This window comes from Lissotriton vulgaris, chromosome 7, assembly GCF_964263255.1.
Source record: "Lissotriton vulgaris chromosome 7, aLisVul1.2, whole genome shotgun sequence".
Taxonomy (NCBI): Eukaryota; Metazoa; Chordata; class Amphibia; order Caudata; family Salamandridae; genus Lissotriton; species Lissotriton vulgaris.
In genome coordinates, this window is record NC_141695.1 from 851,959,646 (window position 1) to 851,973,726 (window position 14,081).

Genomic DNA, 14,081 nt, shown 5'->3' on the forward strand with positions numbered 1-14,081 from the left:
GCGCAGCAGTGTCGTGCAGCTCGAGAAATTTTGTTTTCCAATACTGGGTTGAACCCGCCTCCCTCTTCCATTGGCTAGCTCCATAAATGGAGGCTAGCCATTGGAAGAGAGGTGTGGCAATCATTCTGGGAGCAGATTCGTGGGCGTTTCTGTGTTTTTTTTATGCCCTGCCCGTTTGTTTCATCATTCAGAGGAGGGCCATTGTGGGAGTTTCCTTTTTTTTTTTTCAGGGCTGTTTTTCGTCAGTCTGTGCCAACTCCGCCGCTCGCTCGCAGCCTCCTCCCTGTGCTCCCACGGGTGCTTCTTATTACTCAAAATGTTGTAATTTCTGATATTGATCCGTTTCCATGCACTTTATTTGCTCGGTTTTACTCGCGAGAAAGTATCATACATTTTGGTCCTTGAATGTCACTCATAAGTAGACTGCAAGCATGGAAATGTCACAAGTAAGCAATCTGAAAACTTGGCAACTAAGCAGAATAGACTAAAACGATGTTTCTTAATGTGTGGGTTGAGGGACTTGGTTGTAATGTACTTCTCATACGTAAAATAGTCACTTGTGACAAATAGTCCACTGTATGTAGAATTATTTTTGGGCCGATAACAATGAAGTAGAACCAGGCAAAAAAAAGTGTTATTCGAGATTAAACTTGAGAGTAAGTCGGTGAGGTCAGCGCTGTATTTAAACGCATACTGCAATAAATAGGACCACTAGAACAGTTGGAAGATGGCGCTCGCTGCTCTGCTTCTCTACGAACGCCGGTAAAAGGACCCATTTCAAGAGGGATGTTTCTCAGACGAACGGACGTAAATCCCTGCTCAGGCATCGGCCCGCCCCCTTCAGCTAGTAGATCTGCTGATTGGTATATGGCCAGCTTTCCTGATGCATGGCGATCTATTATTTGTCACAATTCTTGGAGTTCAACGTGACGTTTCTTCCAATTGGTGGAATCGGCTTGTGAAACGAACACGGGCGGTTTCGGTTGGCGGAGCCGCGCCTGAGTCGACTACAGCTAGTATCTGCTGCAGGGAAGTATTTGTGGCAAATTGCCCGCCGTGGCGGCACAGAAACCGGAAGTTAGCAGGTCAAGACCGGAAGTATGGTTAACGATGGGCACCTGGGGTGCCAAAAGTGGCCGGTGAAGACGTAAAAAAGTTGGATTGGGGACCTTTTATGGTGCAAGTGCCTTTAGAGAAAGAGCTCTCAGCAGTTCGTACACGAGTCAGTCAGCCCAGGACGAGAATATCGGGTCCCTTCATGGAAAAGGGAATAAGCTACCTTCCAAAGCGAGAGGGAGGTGGTGGTTAACGGATGCACCAGAAAGAGTTCACATGCGCTGAGCTCAGTATGTGGCGTACGTTGTATTCAAATTGAGTAACTCCTGCACCTAAGGGGCAGGTGAGCGGTTAATACGGGCGCGTACTGAAGGGACTCGAGCATATCTGGCAAGTAGACCCATGTCCTGTCTGACACGTTTCACAGTATTGGCTTTTTGCTCCTCTGCATACTGGCACACCAGACAGTGGTTTATAGTGCTACGAGTGAGTCCCAGAATTAACATAATGTGGGATACGAACAGAGCTGCGAAATTCTCTTGGTTCATGCATTGGTTGCCTTCATTACACGAACTTTAACACTTATACAACATTGCATGTTTAAAGCATGCCTTAAGTGTAATCCAGAGTACGTAAATATGTATGTCAAGTGCATGTACCACTATAAACGGTCACACACATGGCTACTACGCCTTGTATATAATGCTGCAACATTATTCCCGTATTTAAATTTCATTATTTGTGTATATACCTTTAGTCACGTTTGTAAAAACACACACTAAGGGTGGTTACTACACACAAACTCGCACACAAATATAGGCAGCTGTGGGTTACTCTAGGTATAACATGCAGCATGTCTTTACAAAAGTATCCGTTTGCGATATTTCATGAAAGTGCACATTATATATCTGATATATGTATGTGATATCAAGCTACTACCTGCACAAACTCATATAGCTATATAAAATATAAAAAATATTGCAAGTACGAGGAAGCACATGAACACGTGCATGTTTTGAATGCATGTGTGTTGGGAGGTGCGGTAGTAGGATAGATAGTGTGTCTGTGGCTGTGTGTGTGTGTATGTGACTGTGTGTGTGGCTCTGTAGGTATGTATGTGTGTGGGACTGTGTGGGTTTGTGTGTGGCGTTTGCGGGAGATTAAGCTATTGGCATTGTAAATGACAATGGTATTTATTTATGTTTTCAAAACCAACACATAAATAAAAATGTTGTCATTTACAATGCCAATAGCTCTAACTTTTTCAAAGGCGAGACCGTTGCATTGTAAATGCTTGTTTTTCTAGCACGTGCAAACATCTGCATAGAAAGCAGTTAAATGCAGTGTCAGGGCTGGTAGTCCAATCACAGCTTTCATTTCATGTAACCTTTATTTTTGCGATGGGTGATTTGTGCAAAATATATATATATATATATATATATATATATATACATACACACACACACACGCACACACACACACATCACCCTCAGACAGTTTCTGTTTAATAATGTTACATATATTAAACAGCTATTGCAAATGTTCACCAAACAAAAGAAAGAAAAAAGTATCAAATGCTCGCCAATTGGTGATGCAGATGCTTGCTTTATTTCCAGCTTAACTGTTGTGAAACATCTTTAGCAAAACCAAGAGGTTTTTTTGGAACGAAATCAAGCATCATGTATTTTGATTTAAAACACAGGTATATTTTTTCCCACTACATTGCTGTAAATTCAGTCTGTGCTTTAAACGATTTTGGATATGTGGCAAATGTCCAATTTTAGCATACGTAAAAAAAAAAAAAACTAAAAAAAAATAATTAAAAAGAAGGAAGGACATTAACGTTCTGTTGAGGTTCTGAAAACAATCATTATGCATGAAATGCACGCTTATAAGAGTAATGTTTTACTTCCCGTAGTTCGAAATGATCTGTATCATTAAGCCCTGGTGCCACACTGTCTGCGCTGATACCTGATGCTAGACCCACAGATGTGCCAGCTCACAGCGAACGGAATGCAACTCCTAGAGTCACATTAGGGACCATGCTCGATTTTAAATCCCCAATAACCTGCACAACTACAATTATGCAGTTCTGTTGTGTTCACTTTTTGTCATTGGCTCAATATTTGGAACACTTTGAACGTGATTAACAGGGCTAGAATGTTATTATAGTAAGCGCCATTCTGCTCGGCCTGGAAATGCGCCACGAAGCAGCTGTTTATTCCGCATGCTGTAATTTGGATTTCTTACTATTTGCACTTGAGAAGGCAGCCAAATAGATTTTCCAATATGATGGCGTGTAAAGCAGCAAAGTGGGAGGGGGTTTGGGAACGGGCAAGAAACACAGGACATTAAAATAAAATCCTCTCACTTTGAAGTCAAAGAAAGAAAAGTAAAGAGGCACCCTCGGAAAACGTCGTCTGACATTTAACCTCAGGTCTTTGATGTACAGCAAATGTGATGAGATATGAACAAGATTTATGAGCCTGTGTACAGAAGCAGAGCGAGTGAAAACACGAGCGCTCGTGTGAAATGCTCTTAAACAACGAAAAAAGTAGTTCCTAAAACAGTCCTAAAATAGGAGCATTGGATGGATAGTGGTACTTGGCCAATGCTCTCAGTGGGGGCTAAATACTGGACAAATGGGGAGAAAGAACATGAGAGAGACAATGGAGCCAGCCAATGGGAAGCCTATGGGCAGGCTGAAGCCCACATATTGAATACAACAATTCTCTTCGAGACAACCCATGCACAGTCTAGTCGAGACCTAAAAAGGACCTCAAAACCATGCCTGTTTTACTAATAGAGCCCCCACTCTACCATAAGCCCATTACAGAGGTTTGTTCTGACAGCATAGATAGTCTGCAACAGACGTCACAGCAGATATAGCACATTGGTCAGCTGGTGTGAAAACTCACAGGTCTTGGATTTTTCGGTGCCTATAACATTCTTTTCTTTAGGTGGGGGGATCACTCCCAGTTCTACCCAAGATCTCGCTGTTCTTTTCACTCATTTTCAGAGGGTGGAGACATGCAAGTCTACACTTTTATGTAACTTTACAGCCATAAGTAGTAAAGTTACTCACAAGCGTAAGACTAAACTTACATGCGTAACTTACTGAGAAGTGTTAAGTTATCGCTCCGAATAGTCCCATAACTGTACAGGCAAGACACCTAGTATGGTGAGAGAGAAGTGCTTGTAGCTGTATGTTTGTAAGGCTTCCTTAGCCAAGTTAAAGTTTCACTCTACATCAGGACGCTTACTAGAATTGTTCACATTGAAAGTTCGAGGGCAGACCAGGCCCGAGAAGCACCATAGATTATACACTTACCTGAAACGCTATCGGATATCGATTGTGTGCCTACAGGAAACTCATTTATCGGGTGACTGTGTACCAACAATGCGGCAGAAGTAGATAGGGCAAATTTATACCAACTCTCCCTCTGGTTTCGCAAGAGAGACACATATGTGTGGCCCCAGGAGTCCTCTTCCACAAATCATTAGTATGTGTGGACTCAAAAGGGAGATATGATATTCTGCATGGGACTCTAGCCGCACATGATCTCTGTCTGGTGAACGTCTAAGCTCCCAATATAGGTGACAGAGCCTTTTTGGGGGAAATGCTGGCAGGGGCACAGAGATTTTTGCCTGCTGGAATGATTGTGGCCGGGAATTGTAACTGTGTGCTAGATGGTGAAGTAGATAGGCTCCCCCCTTCACCCCACCCCACAGCTGGGTACTAAGCCTAATATCACAGAAGCAGATAATGACTGAAGCAGATAATGAAGACAATGGGGTTAATAGACATCTGGAGGGCCCAAAATCTGCGTCTACTCTTGGTACAAACCAGCTGCGGACAAGCACAGGAGGCTGGACTACTTCCTCACGCAGACAGAAACGATACAGTGACGGATACTACCTACTTAGCCAGATACATTTTTGACCACTTGTCTCTACTCCTGACATGCTCTTTGGACAGACAGATATTCCGAGTCCCATTATAGTGAATGAAGTCGGAGGCCCTTACTGACCCGATCTACAGGGGGACGACTGCAGAAGCTTGGACTGACTACTGCACTCATAACCGGGAGAGCACCCAACATAGAATAGAGCGACAGAGTCGGGCGCAATGAAGGTGGTGCACAGGGGAGTAGGCATGGCAACAACTTTAAGCATCCGACAAATGCTAGAATGGGACCAGACAACACAGGAGGAAAAGTTGGCAAACTTGGAGTGCGCTGCTGCAGAAACAGGCGGCGCGTGCAGAGTGAGCGGGTAAGTGAAAAAACAACCTATACTCCTTTGCAACTTGTGCTGGCTGTAGCACATACTCCATGTGCCTTGTCTAAAACGTGACCAATGCACTTCCCTTTTTAGACATAGGAAAGGCGCTGGATTCTGTCATCTGGGAATTTATGTGGCAAGTGTTAGGCCGAGCGGGCTGGGTCCCAAATTTGTCGCTTGGATAAAGTTGCTATATATGGAGCCACTGGTGCAGGTACGAGCGGGTGCCTGGTGTCTGAGGTGATCCATTTACAGCTGGGTACTGGGAACAGGTGCCTCCAAACTCCCTTCGTGTTTGCTGTGGCGATGGAGCCAGTGGTGTACAGACTGAGACAGGTGGGGAAATTCAGGTGGGACTGACGAGCTATGTTGTGTCATAATATGCAGATGACGCTATGGTTTATTTACGTCAACCAGACATATCGACTACGATCCTTTTGAATGTGATGAGGGAATTCAAAGAGCTCTCTGGATTTGCATGTGAATCAACTGAAGTCTGTATTGTGTCCTGGGAGGCAGCTGAAGGGGGTGGAGATCACACGACTCCCTGAAGTTGGTTTACCATGGAAAATGAACAGCAGTCGCTACCACGGAATTTACATATTACATGTGGTACAGCAGTGTCATGGGACATTTGAATAGGGCCACAGGCTGGGCGATCCCTAGTGAGCTAAAATACTGCCTGCTGGGGTTGGTGCCTACTAAGAAAAACAGGAAATTCAGTAGAAGAGTTGCAATCCTTGGGTTCACACTGTCCAAAAGACGCATCGCTATTAGATGGTGGATTCCAAGACCCCCACCTCCGATGGTTGACTGACTGTGAGAGGACAGAATGGGCCAGGTGAAGGCAATCTATATGAAAAGGGTGAGATGGGACAATGGACCGGCGGGTGACCTGCTTACCTGGGGTGCAATGACTTGTGACCTGACTAATGACAGATTCCCAGCCTCCTTAGTTGTGGCGGATATGTATCGTGAGGGGGGGGGGGGGGGGGGGGGGGGGGACTCCCAGAACTTGTGAAACACAGGCATGGTGAAGGAACAAAGTGCTAGGGAATGTTATCGAAAGGATTAATCAGAATATGGCAAGTATTGAGGAAGCTACTCTTCCCACCTTGAGGCTTCCGAACAGGCCAGATATGATGGTAAAGATGTGCACTGCGGGGGGGATAAAATAAAAACTTGGTTGTTCAATGGTTGTGTTATGTTTCAATAGACTCAAAGACATGTGAAATTGTAGAACAAAGACAGATGCGCTGATCGCCCATCCAATGTTGATGGCATCGTTAGGAAGGAATGTTTCATTGGATTATAATATGCTGTGCATAGCTGCTGAGGACTATCTGGAAATGTATATTCCTGAAATGCTAATAAAAATATATATATTTTTTAAAGGCAACATGGAGGGACGGAAGGATGCAAGCAACAGCACAGAGAGACAGAAAGGCACAAGCAACAACACAGAGGATGGGAGAGAGCACACAACAACAAGTAGAGACAGGAGGCTGGGAGGGATCATGCAACAGAGCAGGCCTCGAAAATATATTTAATTTACTAGACCTGCAGGTCTAGTTAAATGTTTATGATCTACTCAGCCTAACTGTAATGCTCATAAACTGGATTCAAATGATGTGGTCTTGGGGAAATATTTTAAATTCACTGAGCTGCCATTTTCTTCGTTATCACATATGAGAGCACCTTCAAAACATGCAAGTTCAGCATGCATTCTGTACAAAAAACATATTTGATTTAATAGACTAAATTTCTGCACCATATGTAATACGAATCTAGCCACATTAGGATACACATGACCCCTGTCTTGACAATGCTGTTAATGAACTAAGAGGCATCAGGGCGGGGCAGAAATGTTTCTCAAATCATGTTTAACCCCTTCGCTGAGGGGCTAATTCCCCCACCGTGGGGGAGGGGCAGGGGGTGAGCGTGGCGCCGCTCATGACGACCAGGCCGTCATGAGTCACGGTGGAGCTGTGCTCATGACGGCCTGGTCTCGTCACGACCCCGCCCACTGATTAATTCGCCCGCACAGGCAGGGAAATAACCGCGCGTGGGCGGAGCGGCTCCGTTATGACGAGACCAGGCCGTCATGAGCACAGCTCAACTGTGACTCCAGACGGCCTGGTTTTCGTCATTAGCACACAAGGGGTTAAAAATGATCACTTAATAAATACGTATCTAAAGCATGAAGTGGTAGCACACCGCCAATCAGAAGTTTTTACATTGAAATGATAACAAAATTTCCCACTAGCATGCAGTTTTACTGATAAAATTATATAGATTACAAACAATAATATTTGGAAATCAGGTTTCTGCAAATATGTTATTGGTGCATCACCAAGTAAAGTGTTCTGAATTGTTTTGCTCCTATTTAAATCTTTTTTTGCAACACACTTCTTAATTACAAAATAAATGTGCTTTCCTAATAGAGTTTAAAATATTTGTACTCTTAACTTACAGGCTATTTAAATGTTATGTTAGAAAAAAAACTGACATCTTCAGACAGCACACTTGACAAAAAGTCCTAACTGTAATAAGAGAAAGAAAAATAAATCCCAATTTCCAAGCAGCAATTAGTAAAAAGACAAACTGACATTTGACCTCTTTCCTTGAACAGATAGCAAGTGTTTCAAGATAAAAACATGGCATCTTTATTGCTCATTCGCTTTCTGAAAGAACATAACACCTGTTCCTTTCCAGCTTAGGTTCACTGCCAGAAGGACTAGCGGGGGCCAGACAATAGCTATACCTGATCAAATCTGTCTCGCCATTGTAAGTGGACAAGTTGATTTTTCAATGCCTGCAGAGGGATGGTAGGCTGGAAGCAGCAACATGGAGGGACAGAGCACTCAACAAGGAGAAACAGGGGGCAGCATGCAACAACATAGAAAAACAGGACGGAGCACACAACAAGGATAGAAACAGGACAGTGCAGGTAACAACAGTGAGAGGAACACGGCGGATCACAAAAGAACAGAGAGAGAAACAGGACAGAGCACGCAACAACACAGAGAAACAGGACTGAGCATGCTACAACATGGAGAGAAACAGGACTGAGCATGCTACAACATGGAGAGAAACAGGATTGAGCATGCTACAACATGGAGAGAAACAGGGTTGAGCATGCTACAACATGGAGAGAAACAGGGTTGAGCATGCTACAACATGGAGAGAAACAGAAGGGTGGAAGTGAAGACGGTGGAAGTGAACAAACACAGTAAAGGAGCAGGTTATGGCAACAGCTAACAGCGGGGTAAGGAGAGAGACAACATATAAAAACACATGCACTCTTAATAAGTGCTGCAATTAGAAGGAAAAAAATAGCCTGGGCCAGAAAGCGTGAGCAGTAGAAGGACACTCACAACGAAAGGAAGCAGTAATTGGTCCAAGCTACAGAAATACATGAAGAGAAAGTGACACTGGCTTGCACTGACTTAACAGCAGCCAGAAAATGAGTGACGCTTAAGTCAACCAAAGGTAAGCAATGGGTAAGCTCCAAGCCCCTTTTAACCTAACAAAATGTCTCAGAAGCAGGTGCTGTCTCGGCCAAAAACTGATTCTACACATACAAAGTGCTTAGGCTCACACACACAAACTTCCTTGCTGAGTGAAGGTCGGTGTGTCCCTTGAGCACAGTGACATCACGAGTCGTATGTAATAGATAATTACAAACGACTAGGTGGGTCATTTTCTTATTATAGGCACGTTCTGACGTCAGGAAAGAAAATACAATTAAGGGAGATTAAGTGCTCCCACATATTAAAAAACCAAACACTCACATGGCATCCTGGTGAGCACATTCTTGGGGCCCCGGTGTCCCTTTCTGGGGGGCCGGGGCTTCGTGTCCTCGCAGACAATCAGGTTCTTGAGGCGCTGGACTCGCTCAGGATCCGGAGGAGGTTTCTTGCCTTTGCGCGTCTTGACAGTCCCTGTTGCCCGGGCCCTAGGTACCCCACCCCGGCGCTGAAAACTTTCGTATTCAGCCAAGTTGTTGAAGGCACGTACCTCAGGAAAAGGCAACGGCACCTTTGGGGAGTAAAGCACTAAGAGGGGATCAAAACGATCTGAACTCACGTCCAGTTGCGGTCCTGGAGGACTGTCCCCTCTCTCTCCAGCCTGGCCAGCACCGGGTGTTCGATCGTCCTCCCCATGGAAATGTTCAGGGGGGTCTATAGGCCGACTTACTCTATGCCCTACCCCGGGGGCCCGGCTTCCCTCCCCAGGCATGGGATCAGCGGATGCCCCTGGACGCCCACTTTCGGGGGCCCTGCTCCCATCCCTGGGGACTCTGGCTCCCTCTCTAAAGAGGGAATCAGTGGGGGCCCCAGCATAGCCTCCTGCCTTGGAGAGGGGTTCACCGGTAGTCTCTGCACGGCCTCCAACAGGGGCCCTCCATCCTTCTCTGAAGAGTGGGTCACTGAGGGCCCCAGCGCGGCCTGCCCCCGGGACACTGCCACAGACCCGGGATAAGGGCTCATTACGAGCCCCGGTCCGACCGACCTCCCTGAATGACTCGAGCGGGTGCCGGGCCGCGGGGCGGCTCTCCCCGGGGCCTCTGTCCCCTGCCCTGGGGTAGGGATCACTCGAGTCCCTGGGGCGGCCCTCCTCTGGTCCCCTGTCTCCCCCGGTGGGGACGGGGTCACTCGACTCCCTCCCTCGGGCGCTGCCTTTCCTGGGACTCCTGCCCCTGTTTCCTTTCTTCGAGAAGGGGTCACTCGAGTCCCTAGCTCCTGCGCGGCCTTTCCTCGGGCTCCTACCCGCCTCCCTAGACGAGGGGCCACTGGAGTCCCGGACCCTGGCCCGAGTGCGCCCCTCCGCTGGGTCCTGGCTCCGTGCAGCCCGGCGCCGCGCTCTCTCCTCCATGCATTGGGCGCAGCAGCAGCTGCAGGGACCAGGCTGCCCGCGCGAAAAGAAACCGAAAACAAACCAGGCTGAGGGGAGGGAGGAGAGACACGCAGGGGGTGTGACCACACGGGATCCCAGCGCGCCGTGCTCTGAGATCGTGCAGCCAAGAACAGTGCGAAAATCTCCTACGTCCTCATCTCCCAGTGACGGCTCTATAAGTGCTTCCTTTCACCCACGCAGTGCGTGGGGAGCTTCACCAGAACATACAGATTAGAAACCCATGGAATCGCAGGGTACAGAGTTTATGTCGCAGTGACTCTGCAAAGCAATAAGAGAGCAGCGTTGCTCGATTATTTCACAGGTTACAGCAAAGTGAGCAGGTTGGGGCTTTGGTCTAAAATGGGAAACAATTCTTCGAGATCCGATAAAATGGGGGTCACGATGCAGCATAAAAAGGCAGTGGAATACGAGTGAGTCAACTCACACAGTTATTCTTTAAAAAAAATTCTGCCACAAAGAAATCGCATCAAGGACAGATGTGACAGTAAATCTATACTGGGTGAGTTTATCATAAACAAGCTGCATTTTAAAGTATCTCACACGGTTAATGCACCTTCTGAAGGTGCCCATCATTTTTCAATGGATAATAATAGTAAGATAACTTTGGTGTTTAATACACTTGAAAAGATCTATATTTCAGAGCTGCTCAAAGGTCTAGGTTACTGAAAACCGTAAACTGCGTTTCTATCTCTCACATCCAGTGGCAGCCACCACATACAACAAGCATTTGTAATGCACTAGGTCTCGCATTAACGCGAATTTAAGCTATTGGCATTGTAAATGACAATGCCTTTTATTTATGTTTTAAAACCAAAACATAAATAAATGGCATTGTCATTTACAATCCCAATAGCTTAAACTTGCGTAAATGCGAGACCTATTGCATTGCAAATGCTTTTTAAAGGATTGATGTGGTCTATGGCTGCTAAAACCCTTTCCAGAACTTTCCATCAAAAAACAGCACCCTGTTGCCTCAATCAGCCCCACTCCCTCAAAAAGATGTGTGCAACCTGTTCCCATAATTGCATAATACGGTAGGAGCTTAGACACATCACAAGAATGGCACTAGGCGCTACATAAACTTGCATTTGTCAACAATAGAGCTCCCTTCCTCTCAACCCGCTGCAGGGAGGCAAAAAGGTCACAGGTCAGTCTGTACAAAGGCCACAAAAGACACTCATGGAAGAAAGAAATGAATGAATGAAATAACATGAAAACATATTTATAAAGCGCATGGATACCCGGAAGTGTCCCAGCGCTATAGAGCAGAGATTACTGAGAGAGAAGCAGCAAACTAGCTGTTACGAAATCGAATTGAAATTACGTCACACTGGACTGGGCTGGGGGTGGGAGATGTCAAGATACCGAGCAGGAAGACGTGAGACAAGAACAGTAACTTACTGTGCGGCAGCTCGTGCAGATGGAATGAACACGTGTCGCTGGCTGCAGAGTGCCATCATCTCCCCTTTTGCCGGACACAGATCACACTGGCTGTCAGTAGAGCACCCTTGCCCCCGTGCACACTGGTCATCTTGGAGATTTCCTCTCCCCTGCCAAGTCATTGCAATGTGGGGTGCCACAGGGGTCGGCTCTTAGTCCGACCCTATTTAACATTTATGTGGCCCCCCTTGCTAGACTAGTAAGATCGCAGGGGATGGAGGTGGTGTCTTACGCCGATGACACCCAGATCATGGTGTCACTGGCTCACTCTGTCAGTACATCCGCATTCAGCTTTAGGTCATGCATGCAACGTGTGGCGGAGTGGATGATTCTCAACTCCCTAAAGCTGAATGGCGACAAGACAGAGGTCTTGGTCTTTGGTAAAGACCAAGACGTGGTCGAGCGAGTGGTGGCCTTCATCTCTTGGCATCTGCCCCACTCCCTCCCAATCGGCCAGAAACCTCGGCGTCATTTTTGACACCTCACTTTCCATGACACTCCAAGTGAATAGGACCGTGGCCACCTGCTGGGGTGTTATCAAGATCTTAAAGAGAATCCTCCATTATCTCTCCTTCCAGGCGCGCAAACAGATTGCAATTGCTCTTGTTGGATCCAGACTCGATTATTGTAATTCTCTGTATGTGGAGTCCAACAAGGGCCTTATCCATCGATTGCAAACTGTACAGAACGCCGCAGCGCGCTTTGTCTTGGCCCTTCCTATAGCATCTTCGGCCACCACTGCTAGGAGAGATCTCCACTGGCTTCCTGTCCAGTTTAGAATTTCCTTTAAGCTCCTATGTCTCACATATAGAGCACTTGCGGCTGGCCCTGTAGACGCACTTGGTTTCTTGCTCACCCGTTATGTACCCACAAGATGCCTTCGATCAGCCGGGTTACATCAATTGGTAGTGCCTCGTGCTAGATTGACCAGATGGGGAGCAAGAGCTTTTTCTGTTGTCGCTCCTCAGCTCTGGAACTCTCTTCCGATGGAAATAAAAATCTTACCCTCTATCGACTTGTTTAAAAAAGCCTTAAAAACCTGGTATTTCACCAGAGCGTACAAATGAGATACTGCTGTCTGACCCGGTTTGTCTTTGTATTTGATTTAGGCGCCTTGACGCCCATTGGGCTAAGTTAGCGCGGTACAAGATACAATTCATTCATTCATTCATTCATTATGGCCATTTACTGATTGTCATCCCTCCCATGGCACCTTCCACCTATTAGCAGTGGTGACCGAATTAGAACAGGCCCCAAAGACCTGAAAGGGGGGAATCTGGCTTCCAGTCCATAAAGGAACCCTGGCAAAGTGAAAAGGTTTGGCTACTGTACAGTGCAGACATACAACATACATGCACACAGTCCATCATACAAAGGCACGAATGTACGCAGGACAAAAGACGGATGCATTCAAGCGGCCATGAAAACAGATCAGTAGACATCTCTGTAAACAGATCAATATTCATCCAACCACCCATGTACATGGGACACACACATATGTATGATTGGGCAGACATGAATAATTAGACAAACTGACGCTTTGATAAAAACCCAGTACCGGGGAGATGCAAGTCTGAGCTTTTTCTCCTCTGCAAAGGGGATCAAAGGAGAGAAAGAGTAAAGTGGAAATACCCATTCGATCATTGGCCTCTCCTTGTCAGGGTCTGACAGATGTGCCTACCGAAAGGATAATGAAGGAGGACTACATCTCCCATAATGCCTAGCGGTAGTAGAGGGACGGACCAGGAAGGCATATAGCACTATGGGAGGCAGAGATCATTGCACGTGATTCGTCCTTGGGAGTTACTGGTTGCAGACGCCCTGTCCCCGCGGAACCGCTACGGAGTTCTGTGGTTAACTTCGCGTAGCCGTTCAAGCTTCGTGGCTGAGAAGCAAGTTGCGTGCCTGCTCGGATGAGCTAGCACGTTTGAGGCAATTACCAGCTGGTGTTGGCATTGTTGAGGTGAGGCGCTGGGAGACGCCGGATTGCCCCCTCCGCGTCCTCACAGATTCTTTTGCCACCATTGCTGAGGTGAGGCGCTGGGAGACGCCGGATTGCCCCCTCCGCGTCCTTACAGATTCTTTTGCCACCATTGCTGAGGTGAGGCGCTGGGAGACGCCGGATTGCCCCCTCCGCGTCCTCATTTGGAAACGGTTGCAGCAGTACGCTCGGCTGAGGGTATAGCGCTGTGACCGGGTGTTTTGAGTGAGTTACTTGAGATTTCGGTCTGGGAGACGCAGGATTTCCCCCTCCTCGGCCGCATCAAGTAAACTGCTCATTAGGGGGATTATTGAATTCAGAGAGTCAGGAGACGCCGGATTGCCCCCTCCTGGAACTCTCGTGTTAATCTAGAGACTGGATGCGAACTATGTTTTACTTG

General features: G+C 46.8%; 1 protein-coding gene across 1 annotated transcript in view; it reads right to left on the reverse strand.

Annotated features, from left to right (window-relative positions):
- Nucleotides 1–10,300, reverse strand: part of LSM11 (LSM11, U7 small nuclear RNA associated) — a 55,219-nt gene extending 44,919 nt beyond the window's left edge. The window contains exon 1 of the mRNA XM_086931222.1: nt 9,135–10,300. Within this exon, the coding sequence (XP_086787348.1) occupies nt 9,135–10,218 (1,084 nt within the window). The 5' untranslated portion in view covers nt 10,219–10,300. The remainder of the gene's footprint in view (nt 1–9,134) is intronic.
- Between the last annotated feature and the right edge of the window lie 3,781 nt (nt 10,301–14,081).